Genomic DNA, 17,210 nt, shown 5'->3' with positions numbered 1-17,210 from the left:
CTCTTTTTAGCTGTGTGCAAACTCTCCACTCTTAGTAGGTAGCTGATGAGTATTATCAGACAAATGGTACTGTGAAAATGCAGCAGAGGGGGTACCAATGAAATTATCCCAATATATGCATTGAAGCCAATTTCAAATTTCAAATTTAAATGCCACAAAATGAATTTCCAATTAAATGGGGGATCAACAAGTATGATTTTCTGGTTAAATACTTACGATCATTATCATGAACAATCTGAAAATTCTTAACAGACGCCTGTGTAACTCTTCCATGGAAATTCAGCACATAAGACTGAGTGTCATCATTCCAAACAGGCACCTTGTTGTGCAGCTCAATTAAATTTTCCATGTTTCTGTTCTGCCACATTAACAGTAAACTTTCGTGCTCCTGTGGGAATGTTTGAAAGCAATCACTGCAGAAAATTGCAATATATTCAGCACTGAGAACTGAGATGAGATAACACAGAACTGGAGAACCAGGCAACTGCAAAAACGAAATTGCCCAGGTTGTGGGATTGATGTGTTATATAAACTGATATATAGATTAATATGTTAGATCTTTCATAATTGCTGTTATGTCAATTGTGGCTTTGTAAAGAAAATGCACAGAAAATGTTTATAAATATTAAAGTATTAAATTGCTAAATTTCAATTTACAATATATAGCCAGCTGCAGATTTGTGTAGAAAAGGTGAGAATGCAATGAATTTTTGCAACCTCAGTGATCCAAATTCCAACCACTTTTATTTAGGTAAATTTGGCTTCAAGTTTATACTTTTTCTATTTTCAATTGGAAATGCCGCAATTAACTGATCTTTATGAAAGATTATCCTTAGAAAAAAAAACAATACAAGGATTCAAAATGCCTTTATTCTGGTATAAAAAATTACACCAGAAGTTGAATTTCTTCTATGCAATGAGACCTTTAAACTCGATGGGTACATAAGGACATGAGCATTATAACATTGGACAGCCTGCCCCTGGTGAATGTTGGTTCACCTAGCTGACAAAGGTTAAAACATGGTTAGCACAGAGATTTTATGAATTTATGTCCCTCTATTTCATGGTGTCACTTATTCATCCCAAAGTATACAGTTCCACTATGCTTTCTGATTTAAAGTTATTGACCAAAACATTAACCTTGCTTTTCTCTGCAAAATGCTATCTAACCTCCTGAGTATTTCCAGAATTTTCTGTTTATAACTTCAAAGTTACAGCATTCACAGTATCTTGCTACTGTATTAATTTCAAAAATTTCTGCATTAAGCTTCTGAAGAATCTTTGCTCCTGGCAGAAACTTTTATCCAGTCTAGATTCAAATTTAAGTCTAACAAGTCAAAGCAATAATTCACCTAGTATAGTACACCTAGATTCTATCTTACACATATTTTAAATACATTTGCAAACAGATACTTTAAATATATTTTCAGAATATCTGTTTTCTTACTGAAACACTATTTAATTTGTGTTCCTACTGTACCTTGAAACCTGCCTGGAATAGTTTCATTGGAACTTATTATAATGAAATTAAGATCTACCTTTTTTTTTAATAGACTTACATTGCGAGGTCTGATGGGGACTCGCTCATGATTCATGCTCATACCTGGAATGACAACAGTCATTTTCCGTGGCCCTTTAAAGCCAAGAACATTGGTCTCCTGGAAGGAATGAAAGTTGAAACTTGTGTTAATAATACTTTAGCCGTATTATTCATGAACATCGAATCTTTCATTGACTGTTCCCTTATACTATTGAGGAAATTTCTGATCAGACAATGATTACTGTAATAATTAGTTTTTGTACTATTGAAATTAACAGGCTTGGAAACAAAACATACATTTGGAGGATACGATTTTGGAGTGAGGTCATGTAGATCAGCAGATTTCTGCCCAAAGATACCACACGATTAACATAAAAGTACCATGTACGGAGGAATAACACTGAATGTGAAATGTTGCACACTGAGGAGTAGTGTCGAATCTAGTAGCGTGGCACCTGCAGATAATTAATGTGTCAACACCCATAGGTAATGTGCTCTTGTTACACAGAACCATTGACATTACTCTGAATACATATTACTTATTATAATTACTTCTGAGATTTAAAAAAAAAATAGATGTAGCTACTTCCCCAGTTTGGATATATGCCGCTACAATAATTTTACCTTTTTTTTGTGAAGGCAAAGGATGTTTATTACTGAAAAAAAGAAACATTCCCTGTTCACACGATGTGGATGGAGATCAGAATGAAGGATATGCTGGCAAGCTCTCTGAGCAGAGTTACCTGTATATTGTTAATTAGTGCAAAGCTACAAGCAGTTCTGTACTGAAGCATTATCCCTGACTTATAAGCATGATAAAGCAATCCAAACTTATTTAATCTCAGACCCACATCAATGTTCAGATGGATAAGGATGGCAGATTCAATTGCTGAAAGTTAGTTTTTGAATCAGATGGATTTTAAAACAAACTAGTCGCCCTGTTGCTACCATCGTAGAGTTAAAGTAAGGAACCTTTTTCGGAACAACTATACATTATCTGCACCCAATTCTGCATAAAATTTTGTTTTAGTTCATGGTATTTTTTTAAAGTGAAGCTGAATGGACCATGCATAACATCGCAGAAAAATTGCCTGCATCTACTCTTCATCACTATTTTTCCCATTTAATTTCCATTTCTCTACGTGGATCACATAGGAAATAGTGAATACCCAGCAAAATCATTACATATTTTTTGATAATATTGCACAGAGTATAACAGCACAACTGAGAGCAGATCCATAAGCTTTCGGGCACTATTTAACAGGGTATCCAAATTATGTATAACAGACTTAGAACAATAAAATTATTTGGGGCAGCACTGTGGCTCTGTGGTTAGCACTGCAGCTTCAGAGCGCCAGGGACCCGGGTTCGTTTCCAGCCTCAGGCGACTGTCTGTGCAGAGTTTGCACATTCTCCCCGTGGGTTTCCTCCAACAGTCCAAAGATGTGCAGGCTAGGTGGATCGGCCGTGCTAAAATTGCCCGTAGTGTTCAGGGGTGTGTGGGCTCTCGGGGGATGGGTCTGGGTGGGATGCTCCAAGGGGCAGCGTCGACTTGCTGGGTTGAAGGGCCTGTTTCCATACTGTAGGGAATCTAAAGTAACCTAATCTAAAATATTTCTATGCTGTAATACTTACATAGCAAATTGCAGCTAACTCCTGTCTGGTATTGGTTTCATCAAGCAACCCAACTGCTTTTGCAGGATTTACTCCATTGTCATAAATTGTAAACTTGGTTCCCATTAAATTTGACCTGGCAGACAAGAAAATGCAACACAATATGAACAATCATACACAGTAAAGGCACAATGATCAAATATTCTGAAATGAACAGACGTAGAAAATTTTGACTGTTTATTAGCACCAATAAAAATTAATAATCATACAAGTAATGTGCTGATAGTTCAGTAGCATTGTCATCCTTTTATGCCACACTCTGTAATGTTCATTTCAAAATCACACACAGCAGCCTACTCTAGTTCTGCTTCCACGCGAATAATAGTAAAGTATTTACAGTGCAAACATAGACCATTTGACCCAACAGGTCCATAATGTTTTCTTTTATTCATTCACAAGATGTTGGCATCACTGGATAGGTCAGCATTGCTTATCTCTAATTACTCTTGACAAGTTGGTGGTGAGCTGTCTTCCTGAACCACTGCAGTCTTTGGGGTTAGGCACTGTGCTTTTAGAGAGGAAGGTCTAAAATTTTGTCAGTGATAAAGCAAGAGTAGCTATATAATTCTAAGTCAGGATGATGTACACCTTTAACGTGAACTTAGAGGTGGTGCTTTTCCCCTGTATTTGCTGCCCTTGTCCTTGTAAGTAATGGAGGTTGAGAGTTTGGAAAGTGCTTTTGAAAGAGGCTTAAGCAAATTGCTGTAGTGCGTCATACACATAATACACACTTTTGCAACTGTTTATCTGTGTTGAAGGTACCAATGTTGAGGATAATGGATGGGGTGATCATCCATCAGTCCACTTTATCTTGGATGGTACTGAGCTGTTTGAGATGCACACGTCCACTAGTTAAGGGGAGAGTATTCACTCATACTCCTTGTAGATTCTGGACAGGCATTTGGGAGACAGGTACTGGTAGCCATAGCATTTGTGTGGCTGGTCCAATTTGGTTTCTGGCCAATAGTAATGCTGAGGATATTGAAACTGCAGGATTCAAAGGTAATGCCAGTGCAATTTAAGCAGGGGTAATTACACGCCCTCTCATTTGAAATGGTCATTGTCTGGCATGTGTGTGGTAAAAATGTAACTTGTAAATTGCCAGCTCAAAGTGAATAATTTCTGGGTTGTGATGTATATTGACATGGGCTGTTTAGTATCTGAGGAATTGTGAATGGTGCTGAGCACTATCCAACTATCAGCAAACATCACCACTTGACCTTATGGTTGAAAGAATGCCTTTGGTGAAGCAGCTTAAGATGGCTGGGCCTAGGACACTGCAGTGATGACCTGGGACATGGATGATCATCCTCCAATAACAATAACCTTATGCTAGCAATGACAAAACCAGCAGAGAGTCTTCTCCCGATCCCTACTGGATTCAGTTTTCTCGCTAGGCCTCCTTGATGCAAGACTTTGTCAAATCACATTGTAGAAATTATAAAATGAAGGAAAACTTCAAAACTGGGAACTCCAAACTAGGACCACACTGAAGCCATGCAAATCTTTTCTTTTGGGCATTTCTTTAACTGCTTTACCTTGTTTGAATTTGGACAGTTTGTTGGTTTAGAAGGGGCTGATTTTGATGTAGTAACTTTATTAATGGTTAAGTCTTAACCAGAACACCAAGATTCATTAATAGCAACAAGTAGAGACAGAGAAGAATTTGTTAAAACAAGGCATATATTGTAGGAAAACCTAAAGATGCTTGAGGATGCTTCCACAGAAGCCCAAAGACCGGCTTGAGAAATCATTGCCTCATGAATAAGGCATTTACATTGGCTTTGCAGTTATACCCTACGGAATGGAATCAGCATTGGATGCTAGTGTTAAGAGTTATCTCCTCTTAATTAATACATCGTGATGGATGTTGGAGCTATGGAATTGGACACCAATCCAATTCTAATGTGAGTAACAATTACTACCATATCAAGTGAAATACAGCGTGACAAAAGAAAAACCTGTTTATGCTTCTCCAAACAGCTTTCCCAAGATACGGACTGTACAAGTAACATATAAAAGTTAAACATTACTTAATGCCAGCCTGACAATATCCACTTAGCCAAACACAAAAGTACACCTTATATATGTAATGGTGGAGCATTGCTATTCCTTATACTAGCCACTTTTACACCATTCCTGAGTTAAGATCATTAAGTGCGACTTTTTTTCTTGATTTTTGGATACTGAGAGAAATTGTTTTAAAAACTTATATCACGTGTACTTTTTTCTCATCAATTTCACCAAGTCTCCGAGGGCAAGGACACTACACAAATCCACAGCCCTGAAAAGGTCTATTCAAAATGAAAGCTGTAAACTGTATTAGTACCTGTTCAGTAATTCCTCAAAGTGCATTATTTAAACAAACTAACTACTTTAAATCATTTTAAGTCATCAATGCCTAATAGATGTACCAGATACACAACCTAATATAAATTAATAAAACATACTTATGCAACTCAGCAGCATTAATTATGTCAGCACACAGGTCATTTACCAAAGGTTGAAATGTAAAATCCTTTAGCATGTGTATATTATGTTACATAAAACATATAATTATTAATTTACAATCTTATCAAAATATAACAACCTTAATTTCCCTACGTAGCTGTCAGCTTCTCGTGACAAGTCTGTTGCATCAACAGATATCAGATAATTGGAAGTTTTGCTCTTTTTCCTTTTTCTTCCAGCTAACAGAAACACCTGTGTAAAACAAAGCAAAACATATTTTAGACGTTCCTTTCATCACAAACAAATAGTCAGTTCCCCCAACTCAACAGCAACCTACTAAAAAAAATATTATATCATTAACCGGTCATGCAACACCAATACTGCAAAAACATGAGCATCAGACATAAGGAAAACAACGTATCTGTAAGGCTGAACTGCAACAACCATACACATGAAAGCAACAAGAAAAATGTATAGTTACTTTGAAATTTTTGGCAAATCTGTAATCGTTATCAAAAGTTATCAAATAACTTTTAAAAGTTTGGATCAGTTGCAAAGGAATCAACTACAAATTTTGCATGATAAGAAATATTTATGTGACTTGCTGGGTCTTACCTGGAAGCAGTAGCAACAGTGACAATATGAAAAACTGGAGGCCACAGACAAGGAAAGGAAAAGGAGGGGGGAAAAAAGATAGCTGGAATGGAGAGCTCAATTGATTTCTGCAAGTAAGTGTGCTATATAGGTCACATTGCACAGATGGAATTTATCTAAATAGAAACTGCTGCAAGCACTACATCAGTTAAATCCTTGGAAGAAAGGAACTGGAATGTAGCTTAGAAGGCCTGTGTAACTGAAACTGGAATACTGCTTGAACTGTAGATCTGGAATTGAAATTGTTCAGATTGTCCCTAGTGACCCCATTTTACTGCTTCAAACTTTGTGTAATCTCAGAATGAGAATGCAAGATGATATGAGTGATTTGCAGAGCAGGGCTTGCAATCTCCAGTTTGGGAACCTGTGACCTACAATAAGATAATCATGAGACACAGTGATATCTCGCATTCAATCTGAAACTTAAGTACACTCCAACCAGGATTTTCCAACTGATAGCTGTGTGGTTTACATCAATTTTGATGTGTCTTTGAGGTCAAAATACAGGAAGTGAAATCTTGTTCAATAAGTTTCTTCATTTAGGGGTTGTTCACTAAATTTGACTTATTTGGTTTTCAGACTCCCGTGGGAATCATAACTAAATTCCAATTTAAAACAGCAGCGTGCCACAACGATCGGTGCTTAGTCAGCCGCTTTATCATCGTTTTTAAAAATGATTTGGATCTGAACAGAGGAGTTATGGTTTGTAAGTGTGCTGATGGCGCTAAAATAGAAGGTGTAGTGGATGGCAAAGGTTAGCTCAGAGTACAATGGGGTCTTGATCAGATGGGCCAATTGGCTGAGGTGTGGCAGGTGGAGGTTAATTTAGATAAACGGAGGTGCTGCATTTTGGTAGAGCAAATCATGGTAGGACTTGTACACTTAATAGTAAAGTGTTGCTGAACAAAAAGACCTTGGAGAGGAGGTGCATACCTCTTTGAAAGTGCTGTTACAGGTAGTTAGGATAGCGAAGGTGGTGTTTGGTGCATTGACTATAGGAGTTGGGAGCTCATGTTGCAGCTGTACAGGACACTGTTTTGGCCACTATCAGAATATTGCTGCAATTCTGGTTTCCCTGCTATAGAAAGGATGTTGTGAAATGAGAAAGGGTTCAGAAAAGATTTACAACGATGTTGCCAGGGTTGGAGGGAGAGGCTGAATAGACTGGGGCTACTTTAACTGGAGCGTTGGAGGCTGAAGGGTGACCTTATTGAGATTTATAAAATTATGAGGGGCATGGATAGGATAAATAGGATTGCTCTTTTGCCCAGGGCGGGGAGTCCAAAACTAGACAGTATAAGTTTAAGGTGAGAGGGTAACGATATAAAAGTGACCTAAGGGGCAACATTACACACAGAGGGTGGTGCATACATGGAATGAGTGCCAGAGGAAGTGGTGGAGGCTGGTACAATTACAACATTTAAAAGGCATCTAAATGTGTATATGAATAGGAAGGGTTTAGAGGGGTAAGGGTCAAATACTGGCAAATGGGACTAGATCTACATAAGATATCTGGTCTGCAGGAATGAGTTGGACCAAAGGGTCTGTTTGTGTGCTGTATATCTTTATGGCTCTATAATCGATGCTGGAGCCGACATGCATTGTATATGTGAACTAATGGCTTGGCAAGAGGAGGAGCAGAAACCCTGGAGTCATTGCCAATTGTTCAAATTGCTCAGGTGAACAAACTGTGACAATGTACGCTCAAAGGGTGAAGCAATAGCTGTACGATCTATGGTGACACCAAGGCTTCAAAGCTTCAATGACAGAAAAAATTCCTGTATCAGTGAAGAAGTAAAATCTGTGTGTTAATCTTTCTTTCTAATACTATATAATGCAATTTGGCCAGCTCTACCACTTCCCAACCTCCAATGCAGTGACAAAATTCCACACCATCACTCATTCCAACATACAATTGGAATTTAAACTCAAGAAATGAATTGCACTAATCCAATACATCATACTGTTCTTTAGAACTTTTGAATGTATTCTCCTTCCCTTTTCTTCCATCACAGGAAACTCTTCTAGAGATTTAATATGAACCTCTATGTATTATCCAAACAATTAATAAAGATGGAGATGTCAGTCTTGAGCATACAACAGACCTTTGTTGGTATCATGCAATTTTTTCAGCATTTACATTATTTCACGATCATTTAAGATTTCAATGCTTCTGTCTATTCAGGCAACAAGAGATAACAATGTAACTACTTTTCTCTAAAAAATTTCGCCGACACCCCCATAGTCAGCCCTTAAGTTTGATTTGAAATACTTATAAACATCAATGCCATTAGTGTTTGTGAATTAATTCTTCATGGTTCTCAATCTAATTTCACAGCTACAAGCAGGGTTTCCCTCACTTTTTTTCCATCGTCACGTTCAAGATGCATGAAATAAGTTGGGTAGAGACCACGGTCCATTCCCTTCTTATCCCGGGTGATCCTGCATTTGACTGTTATTCCACGAGGGGCAGGCTTCAATGCAAACTCCTCCAAATTGTCTATTTCAATCAAGTTTAGGCCAGATCCAGGAGAAGGGAGTGAACCAGCAGTTGGTTCCTAGAAATTCGAAACAAAGAACTCAATATAATGTGTGTTAATGCTATAAAAACAGTTTCTGAAACTCAAATAGCTGCTTAGAGAAATCCTTTCTTGGATTATATTTACGTAAATATTTCATGTTACATTAATATTAAAATACATTTCTGTAATCCTTTTATATTCCATGGAAAGTTCTGGGCTTTGGTCAGAGACATTCCTAAAGAATTGAGTTGCGACGTCATTTATATCATCAGTGAGAATACATCCAAATCGTTCAAACAAAATTGTCCAAACACATTTCAAAATGGGTTCCTCACTAGGGTAGCGCACTGGAAATCTAGCTCCTCTTTTTCCGGAGTCTTCACAAAACTTAGGAATTCTATCAAAGCATGTAAAATTGCCCAATCTACCCATCTTCTAGCCCTTAGCTAACATAAGTATCAATCATACAGTTAGACATAAAACAAAAATGGCGTTATGGATAAGGGGAAAAAACTGGGAAGGCAGTTAAGTGGTAAAGAGATAACAAAATGCAAAGCTGGATGATAACAGCAGGCCAAGTAGCATCTTAGGAGCACAAAAGCTGTCATTTCAGGCCTAGATCCTTCATCAGAAAAGGGGGATGAGGAGAGGATTCTGAAATAAATAGGGAGAGGTGGGGAGGCAGACCGAAGATGGATAGAGGAGAAGGGGGGTGGGGGTAGGTGAGAGGAGCGGAGGGTAGGTGAGAGGAGTGGGGAGGTAGGTGAGAGGAGTGGGGAGGTAGGTGAGAGGAGTGGGGAGGTAGGTGAGAGGAGTGGGGAGGTAGGTGAGAGGAGTGGGGAGGTAGGTGAGAGGAGTGGGGATAGGTTAGGAAGGCGGGGACGAGCTGGGCTGGTTTTGGGATGTAGTGGGGGTGGGGAGATTTTGAAGCTGGTGAAGTCCACATTGATACCATTGGGTTGCAGGGTTCCCAAGTGGAATATGAGTTGTTGTTTCTGCAACCTTTGGGTGGCATCATTATGGCACCGCAGGAGGCCCAGGATGGACAGTCACCTAAGGAATGGGAGGGGGTGTTAAAATGGTTCACGACTGGGATGTGCAGTTGTTTATTGCGAACCGAGCGTAGATGTTCTGCAAAGCGGTCCCCGAGCCTCTGCTTGGTTTCCCCAATGTCCAGGTAGCCACAACAGGTACAGCGGATGCAGTATACCACATTGGCGGATGTGCAGGTGAACATCTGCTTGATGTGGAAAGTCTTCTTGGGGCCTGGGATGGGGGTGAGGGAGGTGGTGTGGGGGCAAGTGTAGCACTTCCTGCAGTTGCAAGGGAAAGTGCCGGGTGTGGTGGGGTTGGATTGGACGGGAGTGTGGAGCGGACAAGGGAGTCCCGGAGAGAGTGGGCTCTCTGGAAGGCAGACAACGGTGGGGATGGAAAATTGTCTTTAGTGGTGGGGTCGGATTGTAGATGGTGGAAGTGTCGGAGGATGATGCGTTGTATCCGGAGGTTGGTGGGGTGGTATGTGAGGAGTAGGGGGATTCTCTTTTGGCGGTTATTGCGGGTCAGGGTCTGAGGGATGAGTTGTGGTTTAAGTGGTCCCTGTTTACTATGGAGAAGGATATGAAAGATAGAGAATATGGAGGATTAAATAGTGACATCTTGAAAAATATCCATATTACAAAGGTGGTGGTGCTGGCTGTCTTAAAGCATGAAAGATGACTAAATCCCCAGGACTTGATCAGGTGTACCCTAGAACTCTGCAAGAAGGTGAGATTTTCGAATCATCAATAACAGCAGGTGAGGTTCCGGTTGGCAAACCTGGTGCCACTATTTAAGAAAGGTGTTAATGAAAAGCCAAGGAACTATCGTCTGGTGAGCCCGAAACCAGTGGTGGGCAAGTTGTTGGAGGGAATCCTGGGGGACAAGATTCACATGCACTTGGAAAGGCAAGGCTGATTAGGGATTGTCAACATGGCTTTGTGCTTGGGAAATAGGTGTCACACTGACTAGAATGAGTGAGTTTTGAGAAGATTTGTAGCTCAGGTTGAGGTTCTGGATGTGAGTTTGCTCGCTGAGCTGGAAGGTTAGTTTTCAGACGTTTCGTCACCATTCTAAGTAACATCAGTGAGCCTCCGACGAAGCGCTGGTGTTATGTCCCGCTATTTATCTGTTTAGGTTTCCCTGGGTTGGTGATGTTATTTCCTGCATTGGTGATGTCATTTCCTGTTCTTTTTCTCAGCATCATCATCATGGCTGATCAACATCAACCTGGCCAAAGAAACACTGACTACACTATTAGAAGAACCAAAGACACATACACCAGACACCACCAACCTCATCAGCAAGGACAACATCATCAAGCTAGTGGACCTATGCCTCACCACCCATTTCACTTTCAATAACAAAACCTACAGACAAACCAACGGTACACCCATGGGATCTCCGATATCAGGGTTCTTAGCAGAGGCAGTAATGCAGAGACTCGAACAAACAGCTCTGCCAATCATCCAACCCAAACTTTGGGCCCGCTATGTGGATGACACCTTTGTCATCACTAAACAAAACAAATTAGAGGAAACCTTCAAGACCATCAATAATACCCTTTACTGGCATAACATTCACAAAAGAGGAGGAAAACAACAACAAACTGCCATTCCTAGATGTCACAGTAGAGCGAACAGTCAATGGGGAACTTCAAACCAGCGTCTACAGGAAAACAACACATACGGACCAAATACTGAACTACAGGAGCAACCATCCCAACACCCACAAACGAAGCTGCATTAGAACATTATTGCAACGAGCCACCACACACTGCAGCACAGAGGAACTACGCAGAGCAGAGGAAAATCACCTATACAGCGTATTCAAAAAGAATGGGTATCCTATGAACACAGTCCGCAGATTCCTCAGCAACAAACCCAAACAAACAGACAAAACGGGCCCAGAAACCATAACCACTCGCCCCTACATCAAACACATTTCCGAAATGACTGCCAGACTACTCGGACCTCTTGGCATCATGATAGCCCACAAACCCACCAACACACTAAAACAGCAGCTACTGAACTTAAAAGACCCTATACAGACAACAAGCAAAACAAATGTCATCTACAAAATACCTTGCAAGAACTACGACAAGCACTACATTGGACAAACAGGCAGAAAGCTAGCCACCAGGATACATGAACATCAACTAGCCACAAAACGACATGACCCACTATTGCTCGTATCCTTACATACAGATGAGGAAGGACACCACTTTGATTGGGACAACACATCCATCCTAGGACAAGCCAAACAGAGACACACATGAGAATTCCTAGAAGGATGGCATTCCAACCGGAACTCCATCAATAAACACACTGATTTGGAGACAATCTACCATCCCCTGAGAAAAAGAACAGGAAATGACATCACCAACCCAAGGAAACCTAAACAGATAATTAGAAAGCCGGACATAACACCAGCGCTTCGTCGGAGGCTCACTGATGATGTTACCTAGAATGGTGACTGATTATCTGGGAACAAACCTTCCAGCTTAGTGAACCAGCTTACATCCGGAACAAAATAAAGACCCACTCTTTTGTGGACCGAGAGGAGGAGAGTGCTGTGTTGGAGGTGGAAGGAAGACGTCGGGTTGGCTGTGCACCCTTGCAACTGGTGGATCTGAATGCTGGCTTCAGCCTAATGCTGGTTCAGGGGAGCAGCTAACCTGCAACGATGGCTGCGGCAAGTGCTCGTGCCCCAGGTCAGGGAGTCTGGAACACCATCCGTGTTTCTGTGAAGAAGGTGGATGAAGGTGCACCTGTGGACCACACCTTCTTCGTGAAGAGGGTCCTATTGGACTGTTGTGGGTTCACTGCTGTGGACATTTACTGCCTGCAGGATTTCCCCGGAGGAGGTTTTTACGATGTAACCTTCAGGAGCGCCAAGCTTTGTGAGCGCTTCCTGGAGGTTTTCAAGGAGAAAGGAGGTGGGGGCCCCCTCTCTGTATTGACCGCTGTCCCACTGTTTGTGATGCCAGTGCAGAGGAGCCGTATGGTGACTGTACACATGTACAACCCGCATGTGCCAGCAGTTGATGTCCTGACCTTCCTTGGAAGGTATGTGAAGGTGGAAGGGGACCTAACCGACATCATGGACCCCTTTGGCATCTGGACCAGTAAGAGGCAGGTCAGGGTGACGCTGAGGATGGGCTCGGACGGGAATGTCGTACACCCACCTTCCAGCTTCGCGATCGGCGGGAGCAAGGGCTACCTGACGTACACAGGGCAACCTAAAGTCTGCCATGCCTGTGGTAGGTCAGATCACGTGGCGGCCGAGTGCAAAGCCACCATCTGCAGGAACTGCAGGGAGGAGGGACACCTTGCAAAGGATTGCCCACAAGAAAAAAAGCTGCAACCTTTGCGGGGAAGCGGGCCACCTCTATAAGGCATGCCCGCGGCGGGGGACCACCTACGCCCAGGTCGCCGGCAGGGGCAATGCGGGGCCAGCCCCCCCGGAGGAGAGGAAGGCACCAGGGCCCTGCAAGGACCCCACTGATGTGCAGGAGGGCCAGGTCGTGCAGGAGGGCCCAGCCCCGCGGGATGGGACCGAGGCCAGCAAAGCACCCCTCCAGGCTCCGCTCCGCCCCGACAACCCAGAGTTGATGGAGATGGCGACAGGTGACCCAGGGGAGTGGGCTACGGTCCAGAAAGTGAGGAGGAAGGCGCGTCGCGGGCCCAGGAACTGCAACCATCAGGCGGGAAGAGGCAGCTACAGGGGGGCTATAAGAGCTCCTCTGAAGAGGGAGATCCATTGGGGGCCCGCCCAAAGCAGAAGCTAAAGATTTCAAGGGAGAAGGAAAGCAGCACCCCGCTTCCAGGTGACGGGAGGCATCCTGAGGCTCCCTCCGACGCCCAGTCAAGTGCTGCTGGGGCACTGGAGGGCCCCCCGGAACTTCCAGGTGGGAAGGAGGAAACAGCGTGTCCACAGCCTGACACAGAGCCGGACTCTTCTGCCTCCGTACCCCTGACGGGGGGATGCCACCCAGAAGGCAGCACGGATGGTTTCCTGAGCCCAGAGAGCATCCAGCAGTTAGCCCAGGCAATGGGCATGAAGCAACAGATGGAGGGGCTGGACCTTGGACTTGGGGAGGGTACTGCGGTCACTGCCCACAATGGGGGTACGAGTTGCGAGCATTAATGTGCGCAGTGTCAAGTCCACGTTGGCCTACCTGACCACCATCAAGGCAGACCTCCGGTTTCTGCAGGAGTGTGGGATACCGCACCTCAGCAGGTACAGGAAATGGTCCGGCGCCTGGACCTGTGGGCCTTCAATCGCGTCGGGGGGGTAACGACTGTCGCTCCTCGGGCCTGGCTATTCTGCTGCGGGGGCGCAACTTCACCATCTCTCAAGTTCAGGAGGTGGTGGTGGGGGCGGCGCCTCCTAGTGGCTGACATCACCTACAGGAACACTCCCCTGAGGCTGATCAACATGTACGCCCCAGCGGTACGGAGTGAGCCGTTGGCCGTCCTGCAGCGGCTTCCACCCCTGCTGGCTACGTCCAGGCCGGTCATCCTAGGCGGGAGACTTCAACTGCATCATCGATGCAGATGGAAGATCTGGCATGGGGACAGTGGGTGGAGGGAGTCAACTGGACGTCACGTCCAGATTCCTGATGGGCACGGTGAAGGACGCCAAGCTGCTGGACGTCTTCAGCACCCCTGCAGACGGAGCACAGCGGAGGTACACCTGGTCGCGGCCAGAGGGGTCTATTCGCTCAAGGACAGACTTCCTGTTTGTGTCATGGACATTCTCGGTCAGGTCCACCGGCGTCAAGTTGGTGTTCTTCTCTGACCACTGCCTCCTGCTGGCCGACTGTCACTTGCCGGCTGAGTGGTCGTCCTGTAAGGGGACGTGGAAGCTCAACACGACTCTGTTGACCCCAGAGAACGTCGAGGAGCTAAAGAGGGGGTACGCCGGTTGGAGAACCGTGAAACCCCTCTGAGTCTCCAGGCGACTGGTGGGAGACGGTGAAGGAGAACATCAAGAGGTTCTTTGTCCTCAAAGGTGTTCGGAAGGTGAGAGAGAGAGGCGGGGAAAGCTGTCGCGACTCCAGAAAAGGGTGCAGAACCTGCTCCTTCTGCAGTTGATGGGGGTCGATGTCACGGAGGACCTCCGCGAGGTGAGGGGCCAGCAAGCCTCGCTCTTCACTGTGGAGGCCTCCAGGATAATCTTCCGGTCCAGGGTCCGCTCCGTGGAGCAGGATGAGACGTGCTCGCGTTTCTTCTTTCATAAGGTGCACAAAGACAGCTCTGTGCTTAGCCAGCCGAAGGAGGACGACGGCTCGGTGACATCACCTCGGCCCGACATTTTGAGGATCAGCAGATCCTTCTATGCCGGACTGTACGACACGAAGCCCATGGACAGCACGGCCTCCGAGTCGTTCCTGTCGTCTATCACGGAGGTCTTAGACGACGGCACGAGGGAGTGGCTGGACTGGCCGATATCCCTGGATGAGCTGACCACAGCCCTCAAGTCCTTGGAGAGGAATAAGACTCCCGGGAGTGACGGCTTACCGGTCGAGCTGTATTCCACTCTGTGGGACCTGGTCGGCCAGGACCTGCTGGAGGTGTACGATAGTGCGCTTCGGGCAGGGGGAACGTGCAAGTCCATGAGGAAGGGCATCATCACCCTAATTTACAAGAGGAAGAGGGAGAGGGAAGAAATTAAGAATTGGCATCCCATTTCACTATTGAACGTGGACTACAAAATCCTGGCCAAGGTCATAGCCAACTGGGTCAGGTCTGCCCTGGAGTCGGTGATTCACCCTGACCAAACCTGTGCTGTGCCGGGCAGGAAGATCGCTGAGAGCCTCGTGCTCATCAGGGATACGATCGCCTACGTGCAGGACAGGCGGGTGGACACCTGCCTCGTCAGCCTGGACCAGGAGAAGGCCTTCGACAGGGTCTCTCATGCTGACTTGAGGGACTCCAAATTGGGGTTCGGGGAGGGCATTCGCAATTGGATCCGGCTGCTCTACACCAACATTGTTAGCGCAATCTCGATCAACGGGTGGGAATCGGACAGTTTTCCCGTCAGATCTGGAGTCAGGCAGGGCTGCCCGCTCTCCTGCCTTGTTCGTGTGCTGTGTGGAGCCCTTTGCCGCGTCCATCAGGAAGGACGTGAGCCTGAAGGGCGTGACTATCCCAGGCAGTGGAGGCCTTCAGGTCAAGACCTCCGTGTACATGGACGACGTCGCCATCTTCTGCACCGATCGTCGATCGGTGAGTAGGCTGTTGGACATCTGCGGCCAGTTTGAACTGGCCTCGGGTGCCAAAGTCAATAGGGGTAAGAGCGAGGTCATGTTCTTCGGGAACTGGGACGACCGCTCCTTCATCCCCTTCACCGTCAGGACAGACTACCTGAAGGTGCTGGGTGTTTGGTTTGGTGGAGCTACGGCGTGCACTAAGACTTGGGAGGAGCGTATCACCAAAGTGAAGCAGAAGCTGGGCAGGTGGACGCTCCGGTCCCTCTCCATTGCGGGTAAGAATCTGGTTGTCAGCTGCGAGGGGCTTTCGGTACTGTTGTATGTGGCGCAGGCCTGGCCTATTCCCTGGACCTGCGCGCTGTGGTCACCCGGGCCATCTTCCACTTCTTTTGGGGGTCGAGGATGGACCGGGTCCGCAGGGACACCATGTACAAAGACCTGGAAAATGGGGGAAAAGGGTGTACCGAACGCCACCCTCGCCCTGACTGCTATCTTTGTGTGCGGCTGCATGAAGCTGTGCGTAGATCCTCAGTACGCAAACACCAAATGTCACTACTTACTGAGGTTCTACCTGTCCCTGGTGTTGCGAAGGATGGGCCTGGCCTCGTTGCCGCGGAACGCTCCGAGTAGTTGGACCATCCCGTACCACCTGTCCTTCGTGGAGAAATTTTTGAAGGGAAACACCTTTGACCACAAGGCCGTCAGGCAGTGGTCAGCACGTAGTATCCTCGAGACCCTTCGGGAAAAGGAGAGGGTGGATCCCGTCGTGCGGTTCCCCACACAGACTGCCAAAGTCGTTTGGCAGAATGCCTCATCACCAGAACTTTCAAACAAGCACAAGGACATTGCTTGGCTGGCGGTGAGAGGGGCTCTGCCAGTGAGCTCCTTTATGCATGCCCAGAATCTCTGCGCCACCGCATGCTGCCCTCGAGGTGGCTGCGGGGGGGACGAGACTGTCTATCACCTCCTTCTGGAGTGTGCCTATGCGCAGGAGGTCTGGAGGTAGATGCAGTGGTATTTGTCGAGGTTCGTCCCGAGCATCTCTGTGACGCGGGACTTGGTGCTCTACGGGCTGTTTCCCGGGACGCACACCGAGACCAACATCAACTGCGCCTGG

The 17,210-nt window shown here is 45.3% G+C and overlaps 1 protein-coding gene across 5 annotated transcripts in view; it reads right to left on the bottom strand.

The window, feature by feature from the left end:
• The window catches only part of LOC125461136 (tubby-related protein 3-like), an 86,318-nt gene that overhangs the window by 4,100 nt on the left and 65,008 nt on the right, over window positions 1–17,210 (bottom strand). For all 5 annotated transcript variants that reach the window (XM_059652405.1, XM_059652406.1, XM_059652404.1 and 2 more), the window contains 5 exons: window positions 8,680–8,877; window positions 5,805–5,917; window positions 3,176–3,290; window positions 1,560–1,658; window positions 217–388 (listed from right to left, as the gene is read on the bottom strand). In XM_059652405.1, coding sequence (XP_059508388.1) covers window positions 217–388; window positions 1,560–1,658; window positions 3,176–3,290; window positions 5,805–5,917; window positions 8,680–8,877 — 697 coding nt within the window. The remainder of the gene's footprint in view (window positions 1–216; window positions 389–1,559; window positions 1,659–3,175; window positions 3,291–5,804; window positions 5,918–8,679; window positions 8,878–17,210) is intronic.

This window comes from Stegostoma tigrinum, chromosome 18 (assembly GCF_030684315.1).
Source record: "Stegostoma tigrinum isolate sSteTig4 chromosome 18, sSteTig4.hap1, whole genome shotgun sequence".
NCBI lineage: Eukaryota > Metazoa > Chordata > Chondrichthyes > Orectolobiformes > Stegostomatidae > Stegostoma > Stegostoma tigrinum.
The sequence above is the reverse complement of the archived record's forward strand: the minus strand, read 5'-3'. Positions and strand labels throughout refer to the sequence as shown.